The sequence below is a fragment of the Typha angustifolia genome, chromosome 11 (genome assembly GCF_048772165.1).
Source record: "Typha angustifolia cultivar Huaian chromosome 11, ASM4877216v1, whole genome shotgun sequence".
Classification (NCBI taxonomy): domain Eukaryota; kingdom Viridiplantae; phylum Streptophyta; class Magnoliopsida; order Poales; family Typhaceae; genus Typha; species Typha angustifolia.
Genome location: NC_133249.1, coordinates 14,144,886 through 14,159,592, shown reverse-complemented (window position 1 = coordinate 14,159,592; position 14,707 = coordinate 14,144,886). Strand labels below are relative to the sequence as shown.

The following is a 14,707-nucleotide window of genomic DNA, read 5'->3' as shown; positions in this document are numbered from 1 at the left end:
CGCAAACGAGGTATTACTCAGGAAATCAGTAAAATATAGGGTGTTATTTGAGAATTTCCCTTTTAAAAAATTGCATTTCACCCTAAAAAATGTTGTAAATTAACCTATTCGAAGGATTTGAAAATGGAATATCGGATGCGGAGCATACTCGATCCGACCCGTTTCCGCTCATAGTCTTCAGACCGTTTACAGTTGGAAAAAAACAAATCCAAAAACCAAAAGCCTATAAGACCGTGGAGGAAGAACGCAAAAAAAAAAGTCCATTTCGATTCCTCTCTCTCTCTCTCTCTCTTCTTCTTCTTCTCTCTCTAGCTCTGTGATGTGGATGCATCCATGAACTTTTTCCGCACTACGGTTTCCGCGACTCAGACGCAGCCATCGATGGAGCGGAGCACGACGTCGGCTTCGACTCGCAGCACGAGCAGCCGGACGTCGAACATGAGCGGCGGCTACGAGGAGGCGGAGTCGCAGATCGAGGAGGAGGAGAAGGTCGCGATGAAGGAGGAGAAGGTGTACGTGGCAGTGGGGAAGAATGCGAAGGATTCGAAGGCGAATCTCCTCTGGGTGTTGCAGAATGTCCCACGGGACAAGAAGATTGTTATCCTTCACATCCATCGCCCCGCGAAAACTATTCCATTAAGTACGTCTCTACTCTTTTAGTTGACTATTTAGAGGAAAGGTTGGATTTTTCTTTGGGTTTTTGATGTTTTTGGTTCATCTGGAGAAAGTTCATGTTGCCATCCTCGAATTTAGTTGAGTTCTGCTGATAGACGAAAGAAAGAGGGACAGAATCTTGGGTTTGAAATATTCCTCAAGATTATCTTGATATATCATGGTTCGATTAAGTTTCTATCCATGTCAAGGTGACTTCTTTCATCTTCAAGCACAACAAATTGTGAATTCAAGGGAACTTTTCTTTTCCTTTTTTGTGTTTGTAGTGCAGAAAGAATATATCTGCATCCTTTTGATTTGAATTATTCTATATTTAGCAATCTATTCACATCCAGAATTAAAATTTTATCTCACTAAAGATTTTTGATTTGGATTTCAGTGGGCGGTTATTTTCCTGCCGACCAACTAGATGAGCATGAAGTTGCAACCTTCAGACAGATTGAGTTTCGGACAATGAATAAAACCATACTAAAGTATCTAACAATTTGCTCACATGTAAAGGTATATCTACATCCTTGTATCATCTTCAGCTCTTTCCATGTTTCCTTTTCAAAATTCTATATCCAACAAGTCGTTTAGGCTTCTGATTGACTATTTTACTATATTCAGCACTAAGAAAGTGTATCAATCTTATAAATTTGCATGAAGAAATATTTCAGAGACTACACTTTTAAACTTCATGATTAATGTAGGAAACAGAAAGGATCCTACTTTTGCTAGACAATGTTTTGACAATCTAATCATAGGTACGAGCAGATAAATTGATAACTGAGATGGGTGATGTTGCTGAAGGAATAGTTATGCTCATTGCCCAGCATGGGATCACCGAGCTTGTTGTAGGAGCAGCAGCAGACAAAAATTATTCTAAGTAAGCACTATATAAGTTCCTTATAAATTATAATTGTTTATATTATTGCATTGTATTTACTTCTTCTATATCTGTTACTGTTTGCCTTGCGTGTAACTAACTAATCACTGTTTTCAATGAAACAAGGGAGCAGATATCTCATAACGTCATGATTATAACCTTGGAATGAGTAGAGTCATGGTTAATCCCAATGATTTTCTCTAAGTTTCCTCAAGAGATTTGAACTTCTAAGGAAATATGTAGTATTCTTAAAATCAAATATTTGTGGCTATATTTCATGATCTAGTCTTAACAATAAAAAAACTATGAATGTACATGTTTTTAAGATCAATTATTTCCCTTCTGTTGTTAAAGAGATTCTTAATGTCTTCATGACCAATGAGCAACAGAACTCCCTACATATTTGCCAATTCATTTCCTACTTTTGTACTACATATTGCAAACTACATTTTCCCCCCAACCTAGCACACATCCTATATCAAATATCTTACCGAAGTTGCTTTTGAGGAAGAATGGACTTGGATCAAGCTAATGTTCAATATCTTGCAAATTGCCGCAGAAAATTGTAGATATAAAGCTGCCATTTTGGCAGCAAAATGTGCTTAACACTTAAGTCATGTATTGTAATGACCAAATCAAATTATGCAAAAGCAAGAAACTATTCTCCAATTCCTACATTGACATGATACACATAAGCTCCAACTAATCTCCATACCTCATAATTTAATTTTTGGTGCAAAGGAAAATGAAGGCACCAACCTCCAAGACAGCACTTGCTGTGCAGGAGCAGGCTGATCCATCATGCAAGATACAGTTTGTCTGCAAAGGCCATTTGATCTGCACAAGGTATGCTCAAGGTCTACATTCCAAAAAAAAAAAACATATTCAGATTTGTTTATTTTTTTAATATGTACTACTCTTTTCCATCTCTGTTGATTTCTGTTAGATACTTTCAGTGGAGATTCATTTTTCTGGTTCTTCACAATAAACATTAGAGATGAATTAGTGGATAAGACCCAAAAAGGACTTGTCTTCTTTCCTTGCCTTATGCGTTTCTTGATTTTTGACCATGCATTCCTTCTAGGGGTGAAAACGGGTTGGATTAACTCCGACCCGACCCGCTATCCGACCCGACTCAGATCGGATTCGGATAAAAAAATTCTATCCGACTCGGATTCGGATTCGGATACGGATAAAATTTTTGAAAAAAATTCGGATACGGATTCGGATACGGGTCGGATAAATTTTTCGGATTCGGATACGGATATCGGATATCCGTTTATCCGCATATTTTTTTAAATGATTTACAGTTTTTAGTTTGCTTATTTAAATAGTAAGTATTAATATTATTACTAATAATGCGTTATATATTATTTATATTTAAATAAAATATTATAATTATTTTAAATTTAATTAATATCTGTTTAAGGTCCGATCTTTTATTCGAAAATTATCCGTATCCGTTTAATCAGGATATGGTTTTAAATTTTGCTATCCGTCTAATATCCGTATCCGAACTAAAAATACAGATCCGGATATGGGTTGAGCACTATCCGATCCGTATCCGATCCGTTTTCACCCCTAATTTCTTCTCTTGTATGCCGGAAGCTTTTCTCTGAACTATTATTTGCATTCTAAAAATTACAACAAATTTTAATGTGATTATGAATATGCAAATAACAGGATGTCAGTGGTATGTCAGAAGCATATATTGACATCTCTTCTTGTATGACGGCTGTCTGTACATGGAGATGTCAAATTCAATCATCAATTATGAACCAAATAACATTATTTGATGGCAGATTTTATGTAACAGTCAAGATGTAAATTAAATATATGTTTAAAGCTACTAAAGTAGTGCAAATTTTCCAAAATAAATGATAAAACTCAAACAATCACTGGGTGGTTATTCCTTGCCATGTGAACTGACAAGTATTTTCTTTCAAAGTCGTTATTTACACTAACTGATAAATAGAAAGTTTCATAGGGAATGATTTTTTGAATAATGTAGGATATTCAATTTTTCGTCATTTTCAGAGAAATAGATTAGTAGATCAATTTACTCCAAACTTATCATGCTTGAGCTATGGGTACTGATTCCAAGGACACCACCCAAGTCATTCAAAACTGAGCTAAGCTAGATAGCAGTTTGTTGGTCATTCTCCCTTTTTCTTAGTTTGGGATCTTTAAGAAGTATTAGACAATTTATCACTTGCTAAGTATGGAAGCCTTCCATGTTAATATTGTCAACAGGGAGGCTGTTCCTAATGGATATGATACAGTGCGGTCACACACAGCCAGCTCGAATTCTTTATCCAACCACTATGAAAACTTGAATTCCAGATCCTTACCTCCACATGAGGCTTTTATGCACGGTTCAAGATTGACCAGTTTTGATTCACATGAAGAGCCAACAGCTGTACCTTTACCTGACGAGGCGCTTGGTAAAACAACAGTTCCAGGAAAGTTTGTCATAGATCTCTTGGATAGGGTTCCAAGGAAGACTTATCAGGGTTCAAACCATTCCTTTCATTCAGTGGGTGTGAAAGATGATAGCAGCATGGATATAGAACCAGAACTTAAATGTGTGGAAAACAAAGGGAATTTTTCGAATGCAGCATTGATGCATGATTCTAATGCAGACCAGCAATTTTCATCTCTGCATCATTACTTGGTGGGTACACACTTATCAGTTCAGTCGCCCTATATACTTATATATCTCTCCCCAAATATTATGATAGATAGCACTTACCAGGTATTTTCAGTCCATAGGTTCCACCAAGTATGTATCTTAATGTTTATTGCTGACTATAGCTTTATTGAGTTACCACTCAGAAATAAGTCAGTGCCTTCCTTTCGAGGTTTCAGAAAATAAAATTTTGGAGCCTCAACAACTTCACTATCTTTTGCAGAAAGATGTTGGAGCAAATAACGCGATGTACAAAGACTTCCAGACTATTCTTACAGAGGCAGAAAAGTTGAGACATGAAGCTCTTCAGGAGCCTCATAGTCACCAAAAATCTGAAAACGATTTATACGAGTCTTCTCAAAGTGTAAGAGTTATTATGAATACTACCATAGTAGGACTTTGGCCATTCACTATAAGATTTCATTGAACTAATGAACATGAATTTGATATGGAGGACACTGTTATAGGCTATCCTAAATGGTGAATTGTTATTTAAGTGTACATTTTTTAATCCTCATACTTGTCGCTTACATTTTACAGGTCAAGGTGACTGATACTTCCAATGGAAAAGAGATGATGCAGAGAAAACAAGCTGGAGAAATGTGGGTGAGAGAAACCTTGGAGATGGAAGATATTAGACGAGAGAGAGATGAAACATACAAAGAACTCCAAAAGGAACATGAGCAGAGGGTGCATTTGGAACTCCAAGTCATCAATTTGAATCGCACTATAAAAGATCTTCAGGAGAAACTCTCAGAAGCCCATTGTCTACTCTTCTCGCTTGAACGGGAACAAGAGGAGTTGCGAAGTGAGCGAGATAATGCAGTCAAAAAAGCCAACCAACTACGCCAGAAGCTAAAGGCGTTAGAAATTAGTCATTGTGGAGCTGACAACTTTTCAGAGTTCTCCTACTCAGAGTTGGAGGAAGCAACTAACAACTTCAATGAGTCACTAAAAATAGGAGAAGGTGGTTATGGAAGCGTATACAAGGGACTTCTTGGTCACAGAACAGTTGCTATAAAGCTACTGAATCCTCAAGGAATGCAAGGAAAGACTGAGTTTCACAAAGAGGTAATTAAACAGAAGCTGAAATTCCAATATTAGAAAGCTATACAGTTATACATAGTTCTCTTTTGCAGATGGATGTGCTGAGTAAGGTGAGGCATCCAAACCTTGTGACACTCATCGGAGCATGCCCAGAAGCTTGGGCTCTTGTTTACGAGTTTCTTCCCAATGGAAGCTTGGAAGACCGCCTGGCTTGCAAAGATAATACGCCACCATTGACCTGGCAGGCTCGATTCCGTATTGCTGCTGAGATCTGCTCTGCATTGATCTTCCTGCATTCAAACAAGCCCTTGACAGTGATTCATGGAGATCTCAAGCCCGCTAACATTCTCCTTGATGCAAACTTTGTAAGTAGAGTAGGTGATTTTGGTATATGTAGACTCCTGGAATCAAATGCCAACACAATCCTCTTCCGCTGCACGCATCCTATGGGTACATTTGTCTACATGGACCCTGAATTCCTTGCCTCTGGGGAGCTAAGACCGTGCTCTGATGTTTACTCATTTGGCATCATAATCCTACGCCTTCTGACAGGAAAACCAGCACTGGGACTTATTAACGAAGTGCATGATGCATTGGATGAAGGACACATAGAGGTGATACTGGATGCTTCTGCCGGACGGTGGCCTTATGAGCAGGCCAAGAAGTTGGCAGAGCTGGGTCTGAAATGTTGCGAGATCAAAAGGAAAAACCGGCCAGATCTTGCTAGCGAAGCATGGCATGTACTTGAACCTTTGATGAAGATTGCCTGATTGATCAACTGGGGGGACTAACATCACTGTCTAGATTAGTTCAATTGCACTAGACAAGTGATTGTATTCTGCCAGAAATTTATAGCTTCTGTCCACATCTTCTATATATCTATCGTTGTATTTGTTGAAATTCACTGTACACTGTTCGTTGCCTCAAACTTGAAAAGAGAAGGATGTTAAAGCTGGCTTACAATTGTATCAGTGAGACTCATTTTGATTCTGCTATTATGTCTATGTTTAATGTGAATATTAAGCTAGCTTGATCTATAGCATTATATCATTACAAAACCATTATAAAGGACTCTTAAAACTATTCTTTTGATCTCCTAAGAAGCCTGCTTTGGCTGTTTGAGAGAGAGAATGTCAAAAATGACAACCATTTTAATCATTCCAGGAAATTTATTTTGAATTTTAGGCCCAACCCATGGACAGCCCTATCTCTAGGCTTTTTAATCTGACAATCACAAACGCTCAATAGTCTTGCCCACAAATGACTACTTCAAACGAACAACTAGTATTTCTTTTCAACTTTGGCCACAGTGAAGTTGACCCCATAGATCAAACACCCTTCAATCCTATGGTGTATTGTGCAAGGATAAAAAGAAAAGAAGAAATCACTGATTCTTCTATTCTCAGCAATCAGACCATCTCAAAGCATTGAAGGTAAGATGCAGCAAAACATGCAGTAGTTTTCCTGCAGTAATGGCAGAGAAAGTACTTGGAAGCCTTCTCATGAATAAAACTATTAAACCTGGTTCCCAAGTTTGGAGAAGTTTCTTTCTCTTTTCTTTTCGTGAGAAAATGTGATCATAGACAGTCAAAGACGTAAATTCTTTTTGATGGAAAGAAGTCAATGTCCTCTCTTCTATTCTGCTTACAACCAAAGCAAGAAATAACAAATAATAGTACATAGGATAATAACAACTATAACTTCAGTTTGGGTTATTTGGCTTTCTTAATAGTTCTTTCAGCCAAAGTGAATAATAGCAATTTCAACCAGGAAACACCTTCTTCTGCTGGAGAAATCCTTGGTTTATTTATTCCTTACGAAGAAGTCAAAGGAAAACGGAGCTTTGGGCAGTTGTTCTATGACATATTTCCATCATTCTCTAACTATAGCATTCAAAATCTTATCAACAACTTGAGAACTAATTAAGAATTTAAAGTTTAGCATAACATCTCTGATGAGCATTACACTTTACATGCTACACACATTTGAAGCAACCGCGGATTTGTGTTAAACCTTCAGGCAGAAAAAATAACTAGGTGTTCAAACTAACAGACTCACAATATAAAATAGACGCCAGATAACTCCATTCATGTAGGCATGTCTGTCTCTGAACAAAGAATCCAAGACATCATCTATCAAAAGTTATCCGACGACAACCGAGTTAAGGCGATACATTCTAGACTATCTGAAAACAAAAAGGTGTTTACTAATGTTTTTTGTGATTCATGCAGATGTTGGTCCCCAAGGGAGGAGAATAAAAACAAACAGACATGTTCATTTGCCAATGTTATTTCCATGCTGCACACCAATGATGTTGATTCATAAGGTGGCATCTTGATGCCAACTTTGGCCTGGAACAATATTGAACAGATCAATGCTGACACAGGAAGAGAGAGGACTAAAAGCAATTGAATTGGTAAAATGCTCACTACTTTGAGTCCAGATTTCAGGAAAATTGCTAAGTATTTGATTGATTAGAATAATAATAACAACAACTTGAGAAGCAAGGAGAAAAAAACCAAGAGGTTTCTTTATTAGCAAGTCAGAGCATATCCACAAACAGATGTGGATATTCTCTTCAAAGTCAAATTGTTGGCCAATAGAGTGAGGTAGCAATTATTTTATCTTTAGCATGTCTTTCCCTCAATGTAGAGCTCTAAAGAAAGCAAATGATGTGGTGTTGTCTCTGCAATAGCTTATTGATCAGGTTCTCCCAATTTAATAAAGAAGATTTGAGTGTTCGAGATGCTATTTAGTGAATTTTCTATTAGAATATTTTAAACGCATAGTATAAAATTGGTGCCGCCGTAGGAATTTCTTATTATTAGCTAATAAAACAGTTAACCGTTTAAATTTAAATTGCATTGACTTTTGAAAGAGTACTACGGTTGCCGGCGATCTATGAACATTTTTCACTTATTCTTTTATACTCTTTCAACATGAAATAATTTCACCGACTACACGGTTACCAAAAAAGAATCTGTGAACGGGCCAATCACATCTAAAGGGTTCTTATCATTCAGTCATTATCATCTCTAGAATGGTGACGTGTTCATTTGACACCAAAGGCCGGAAGACGACGTGTTTGTCGTTACGGTGAGCCGGACGTCGGACCCCAAACGACAAGCCGGAGCTTTTAGGCAAAATAGGTCTCCCTACAAATTTATTTACTGTTCTGATTCACCCACCAAAGCTAATATTAGCCGTAATGTCATTAAAAAGTTCTGAGGTTAACCATATATGAATCTAATAATATTTTTGCTCTAGTTTATTCAATTTTAACACGATAAATCTCTCTTTAATCTAATTAAAGGATAAATATAAATCATGTGAAGTAAAGAGAAACTAAACTGCTGAGTTGACTTTGGTAAAAATCTCAAGCTAAACTAAACTAAACTGGAGTTAATCAAACTTGCTTATATAATAGTGGTAATAGACCCACATTCTCCATGTTGGATAAAACAAAGTATACATTTTTTATTTGGAAAGAGACCATCTTGACAGCCAGTACAAAAGAAGTCAATTTAATATATATTTTAATTAATGAGCTACTTACTAGTTTATGGTTTTATATTTGAGTCAGTAAATCTCCTCTCCATTTATAACCCACTAGAATTTACTCTTTTTTTAAAATCCAGTAGACACCTTTCCTAATTAAATTTTAATCAAAAGATTTGGTTGTGTTAATCTCCTCTATCGAGAGATAATCCATCGTCAATTAATTAGCTCCGCTCTTCCTCGGTGGTTGCGTCATAACTTGTCGGATGCTAACCCTAGATCATTAATCATCAATAATTAATCTATTAGTAGGTAGATGAAGAAAAACTCCCTTCAATAGATGATATCATTCACTGTAATAGGGCATGAAAAGTCATCATATTGTAGTATGTAGTCATGTCAATGAAATTTGTTTCCAAACCTAGATTGTTCACTCAAAGGGTTCTGTTTTTCTTCTTTTTTTCCAAGTGCAACTCCGACTAAGGATGCCTATGTACAATTTTTGCAACCCTAGCTAGAGAGGGATCGAGTGTATTCTCCTCATTCTCCGGTGATGGTCTTCTGAGCCCCTTTCATTTTATTTGATATTCTTTGTCTAATTTCTCGAAGAGACTAAATCAATAAGACTCTGAGGTGTGAAACAATGGAGTTTGTTTTTTTACCCCAATTCCCTCGTTTAGCTTGTCTTTCACTAACGACGAGTGTGATGATTATGAGCTGGATAGGAGAACAAGCTCCTCTGTTCATAGCGTTCTATATGGTTTAGATAAGTTGTTGACTAATTTAATGGGTAGAAGATTAAGATTTTTATAGCTTCTCCTTTTTTTCCTCCGTTGATGTGCTGTCGAAAGCAATCTTTTCACTCATTTGGGATTTTTCCCTTATATATTTTTTTTCTTCATTATCTTCTATAGGATTTGTGGTGACCTTCACATGGTCCGAAAAAAAAGAAACACATATTTTCAATCTGTTTACACTTTTGTTTTATCATGACCTACTCTGTCGAAGATTTTTTAGGTTAGCCTAGCCTCTTACTATGCTCTTTCTGTGATGCTGCCGATGATGATTAAGTTGGAGGCGTGTTTACAGGGTCCTCACCGTATCGAAGAGTGTTTATAATTATTGTCATTTCTTCCATACTATACTTTTATTACTATTTGGTCTATTTCTAACCTATAAATTGTATCTTAAAGCTGAAATTTTAAATGTTATGCCAGTCTTCCCATCACCGAGAAGTTTCGCATTACGTTTTAGCGTCGTATATATAAGATGGGGTGTGAAATGGGAAAAAAAAACTAACTTTTGCGAGTCAACTTCCCACGGAGCCCGCGAATCCGCAAACGGAATAAAGGATATTCCAAAGCTGAATAAGTTCCAACTATCCGCCCGACTTATTCTTAATTTAGCATATGATGATTGATGAGGGACGTCTCCCAGGTCCCAACCCCACCCTTCCTCTTCTTCGACCTTTCGGAATCTCCAAAAAGGGAGAAGGCGAAAAGGAGAGATCTTGCTTTAAAAGGTGTACGACAACCAACGTATTTCTCCTCCATGAATGAGATAGAGAGTACTGAAAGGGGCGATAAGTCGTAGGAATAATTAACTCTTCTTATTCGAGGGATGGCTCTACTGAGTTGCTCTGCGTCTGTTGTTCCACTGCCGCAGCCAGAGACGGGTAGAGGCTTTTCGCGAACGATGAGCGCTCGGTCGGCGGCCACGAGCATGCGTAGTAGTAGCGTGAGCCCTAGAGAGGTAGAGGAAGAGCGCCCACGTCTTAAAATCGATCAAGAAGAACCAGAGGAGAAAGTTTACGTTGCTTTAGGCAAGGAGGTGAAGGAAGGAAGAGGTAATCTCCTCTGGGCGTTGGAGAACGCGGGGCGCGGTAGGAAGATCGTCGTCGTTCATGTTCATCGCGCGGCGACGAAGATCCCGATAAGTAATAAGCGATTCTTGTTCTTGTTACTTTGAGAACAACTTTTTATCTATATAATTTATGGATTTTTTTTCCTTTTTCTTTTCTTTTTTTTATCTTGGTTGAAGTGGGAGCACACTTTGCTGTAAACCAGCTGCAAGAGCAGGAGGTGATGGCATACAGGCGTGTAGAAAGAGAGAAGATGAGCAAGTTATTGAAAGAATATTTGGAAATTTGCGCAAGTCAAAAGGTGGATTTTTGCTGCTCATTGAAAGTCAAATATTCCTATTAGTTTTTGTGATTATTGGACCTTCATGGCCTCCATTAGCATGAATCTCTAATTTTAATATATATATTAAATATTATGAACGAGGCCAAAACCTTTCAAGATTGAGCCCTGTATGGCTGTATGTATGAGAATGAGGTTATACTCTTTTGGGCTATTTTAACAAGTTCTAGAGATTTTGCAGGTGAGAGCTGATAAGGTGGTGATTGAGAAGAGTGATATTGCTCAAGGCCTTGTGGAGGTCATTGCTCAACATGGGATCACCAATCTTGTCATGGGAGCAGCAGCTGACAAGCATTATTCAAGGTATATATGCATCTTGTACACATGAAATCAGAGAGATTTTGATATTTTGTAGACTAATATGGATGTTGGACTTTTTATTAGTCAAATAACGAAAAGAAGACAAGGCAAAGATCCAATAGTTAGGACCTTCTTCAAACTTTCAGACATTCTGTGCATTTACTTCAAGTTTTTTTTTTCCCCTCACAGTTAACTTCCATATTAAAATTCCAAAGCTTTATTTTACAGGAGAATGAAGGCACCAAGGTCCAAGAAGGCACTAACAGTCCAGCAACAAGCCGATCAGTCCTGCAAGATATCCTTTGTTTGCAAAGGAAAACTGATTTGCACCAGGTATGCTCAATATCTCTGAGGGGAGCTCTCCTTTATCTTGTCTTGCTTATGTTTATTTTTGCTAATCTAGATAGGGAACAATTGTCAAAATATAAACTATTATACGCAATTTATAGCTTATGTACAAATTTTTAAGAAGTTAGAGTAAATAAATTAGATGAGGAACCATATGATCTCTGTGAATCTCTAAGTTCCATTTGAACTTTAGTGTTTGGATTCCTATCTTGGTAGTCACCTGAAGATGCTTTTGAATTTGTTTCTATTCGCTGATGATTCTGAAATTCTTTTCTATTTGAAAATATGCAAGTCGAATTGCGGGAATCTTTAACCATAAGAATTGCACATGATATTTATTAATCATCTGTTTACGAAGCATGTATCATTTTAGATGTTGTGTCATCTCTTATAGGGAAGTTGGTGAAGCATCTGTTAGAGCAGAGTCATCTGCAACGAGCCCGAGTACGAGATCCAGTATGTCTGAAAATTTCAAATCCATATCCTTACCACAATGCTCAAGTGAATCATTCAATGTGGAAGAACTCCTCGAGCAGAAGTCTAAATCAGTAAGTTTCACTTCGAACACAGAAGCAGCAATAGCGACATTGTCCAGTGAGCGCAATGTTGCGGAACACTGGGATGAGGTGTCGGGGCACTTTGTTTGCTCAAACCGTCAACAAAGTTCAGGACATGAAATGCTTAACAATATTGCATCCTCATCAATGCACAAGGATGAGGAGATTGGAGAGGGATCAATTGTTTTACCATCACTGCCTGAGACTGAACAGGATTGCGAAATTTCTTCTCCACCTGATGAAATGGTTAGTAAATTTTATCACTTTTCTCTATATTAGAGAACTCCAAATTATTGTTTTATATGTCATATAGCCTTTGCTGAAAAGAAGAAGAAACTTCTGTTGGTATAAAGCAATTCATGACGTTCTGCAGGAGGATATGTCGATGGACATTGCTTTATATGAGAAACTGAGGGATGCCTTCATGGAGGCTGAGAACTTAAAGCGTGAAGCATATGAAGAGTCTCGCCGGCGTCAAAAAGCTGAGAGAGATTTGGTTCAAGCATCGCAAAAAGTAAGTTCTTTATTAATTTTTTATATTGCATTATCCTCTAATCAACAATTCCAGTGAGTAATTACTATACCCAATATATGGACATCAAGATAAAAGGAAGATTCAAGAAAATTATCTTACGTAGGTAAAAGCAGCGGATGCTTTATACACTAAAGAGGTAAAACAAAGGAAGGAAATAGAGGAAAGACTAGCACGAGAAAATGCTAGAATAGAACAGCACAAGCAGCAGCTCAATCAGATACTTGATGAACTAAATAAGACACAGGAGCAGACATCGACATATGAACTCCAAATAAGAGATTCTGAACTTATCATCAAGGATTTGGAAGGCAAAATATCAGATGCCTACCTTCTCCTAGAAAAATATCAACAAGATCAAAAAGAGCTACTGCGAGAACGAGATGACGCTGTCAAAGAAGCAGAAAATCTTCGTCGAAACAAAGAGGAACCAAGTTCAAGTTCTCATGATAAAGTAACCTTCTCAGAGTTTAGCTACTCAGAGCTGAAGCAAGCGACTAACGACTTTGATGAATCACTAAAGATTGGAGAAGGTGGGTATGGCAGTGTATACAAGGGGTTTCTCCGCCACACTGTGGTGGCCATAAAGGTGCTGAATCCTGATGGAATCCAAGGAGACTTGGAGTTCAATCAAGAGGTAATTCCTGCAACAACTGAAAGTCTTCAACCATCATAATTATACTACTTTGGAGAACAATAGAATGCTCTCCTGATTTTTAAAACTTGTAGGTGGAGATCCTCAGCAAGGTGAGGCATCCAAACCTTGTGACTCTTATTGGAGCATGCACCGAGATCGGCGCTCTCGTCTACGAGTTCCTTCCAAATGGAAGCTTGGAGGATCGCCTCACATGTAAGCACCAATCACAGCCTCTCACATGGAGGGAGCGGATACGCATTGCAGCTGAGGTCTGCTCGGCATTAATCTTCCTACATTCCTCTAAGCCACAATGCATAGTCCATGGCGATCTAAAGCCCGCAAACATTCTTCTTGACGCAAACTGCGTGAGCAAACTTGGCGACTTTGGCATTTGCCGCCATCTTAGCCAATCTAACACGATGAATACTCTGGTCCACCGCACTCATAGTCCAAAGGGCACATTTGCCTATATGGATCCTGAGTACCTTGCTACTGGAGAGCTCACACCACAGTATGATGTCTACTCCTTTGGTATCACCCTACTGCGCCTGCTCACAGGAAAGCCTGCGTTCAGAATTAACAAGGTGGTGCAGGAGGCGATGGACAAAAGATGCTTGCATGAGTTATTAGATGCTTCTGCAGGAGAGTGGCCATTTGAGCAAGCTAAAGAGTTGGCAAACTTAGGCTTGAGATGCTGTGATATTAGAAGGAAGAGTAGGCCAGAGCTTAGAAAAGAGGCTTGGACAGTGCTGGAATCCATGAGAGCTGCTGCCATAACCGTTGGGCCATCTTGGTCATTCAGATCTGATTCAGATCAGAGTAGATGCATACCTTCATATTTCTTGTGCCCGATTCTCCAGGTTAGTATTACTTATTAACTGAGCTTTTATATCATCTAAGCTTGTAGTTTTTTTTCCATACAAGTTTATGAATGGAGCTTGCAGGAGATCATGACGGACCCACACATAGCAGCAGATGGATTCACATATGAAGCCAAGGCTATAAAAGAGTGGATTCATAGTGGCCACGACACATCTCCCATGACCAACCTGAAGCTTAGTACTTGTAATCTTATTCCAAATCAAGCCCTTCGTTCTGCAATTAAAGAATGGTCACAGAAGAGAGAGTTTACGTGACTGGTTATTTTTAATGTACGGATGCATAAATTGTTTGTCGTTGTCCGTGTAGCAGATGTAACCGGTCCCTCTAAACATTCCTTTTTTTTTTTTTTTTTTTTTTTGGGTTGCATTTTTGTTCATACAAAGTAAATATAGTCTGTATAAAATCCTTGTTTGTTTGACTGATGTAATTAGTTTCTTAGGAAAATGATTTCAGCTGTAATTATGATATTAAACATT

At 38.0% G+C, this 14,707-nt stretch overlaps 2 protein-coding genes across 2 annotated transcripts; both read left to right on the top strand.

Annotated features, from left to right (window-relative positions):
• Positions 1 to 333: 333 nt before the first annotated feature.
• On the top strand, positions 334 to 6,046 carry LOC140770639 (U-box domain-containing protein 33-like). Its single transcript, XM_073111891.1, has 8 exons — positions 334 to 640; positions 1,052 to 1,173; positions 1,419 to 1,540; positions 2,282 to 2,386; positions 3,794 to 4,214; positions 4,453 to 4,593; positions 4,770 to 5,300; positions 5,369 to 6,046. Exons 1-8 carry the CDS (start codon positions 334 to 336, stop codon positions 6,044 to 6,046), a joined length of 2,427 nt encoding a protein of 808 aa, XP_072967992.1.
• Positions 6,047 to 10,313: 4,267 nt separating this feature from the next.
• Positions 10,314 to 14,579, top strand: LOC140770306 (U-box domain-containing protein 33-like). Its single transcript, XM_073111438.1, has 9 exons — positions 10,314 to 10,710; positions 10,815 to 10,936; positions 11,157 to 11,278; positions 11,504 to 11,608; positions 12,018 to 12,426; positions 12,554 to 12,694; positions 12,819 to 13,349; positions 13,442 to 14,209; positions 14,294 to 14,579. The coding sequence occupies exons 1-9, from the start codon at positions 10,395 to 10,397 to the stop codon at positions 14,483 to 14,485; spliced, it is 2,706 nt and encodes a 901-aa protein (XP_072967539.1). The 5' UTR covers positions 10,314 to 10,394; the 3' UTR covers positions 14,486 to 14,579.
• The last annotated feature ends 128 nt before the right edge of the window (positions 14,580 to 14,707 follow it).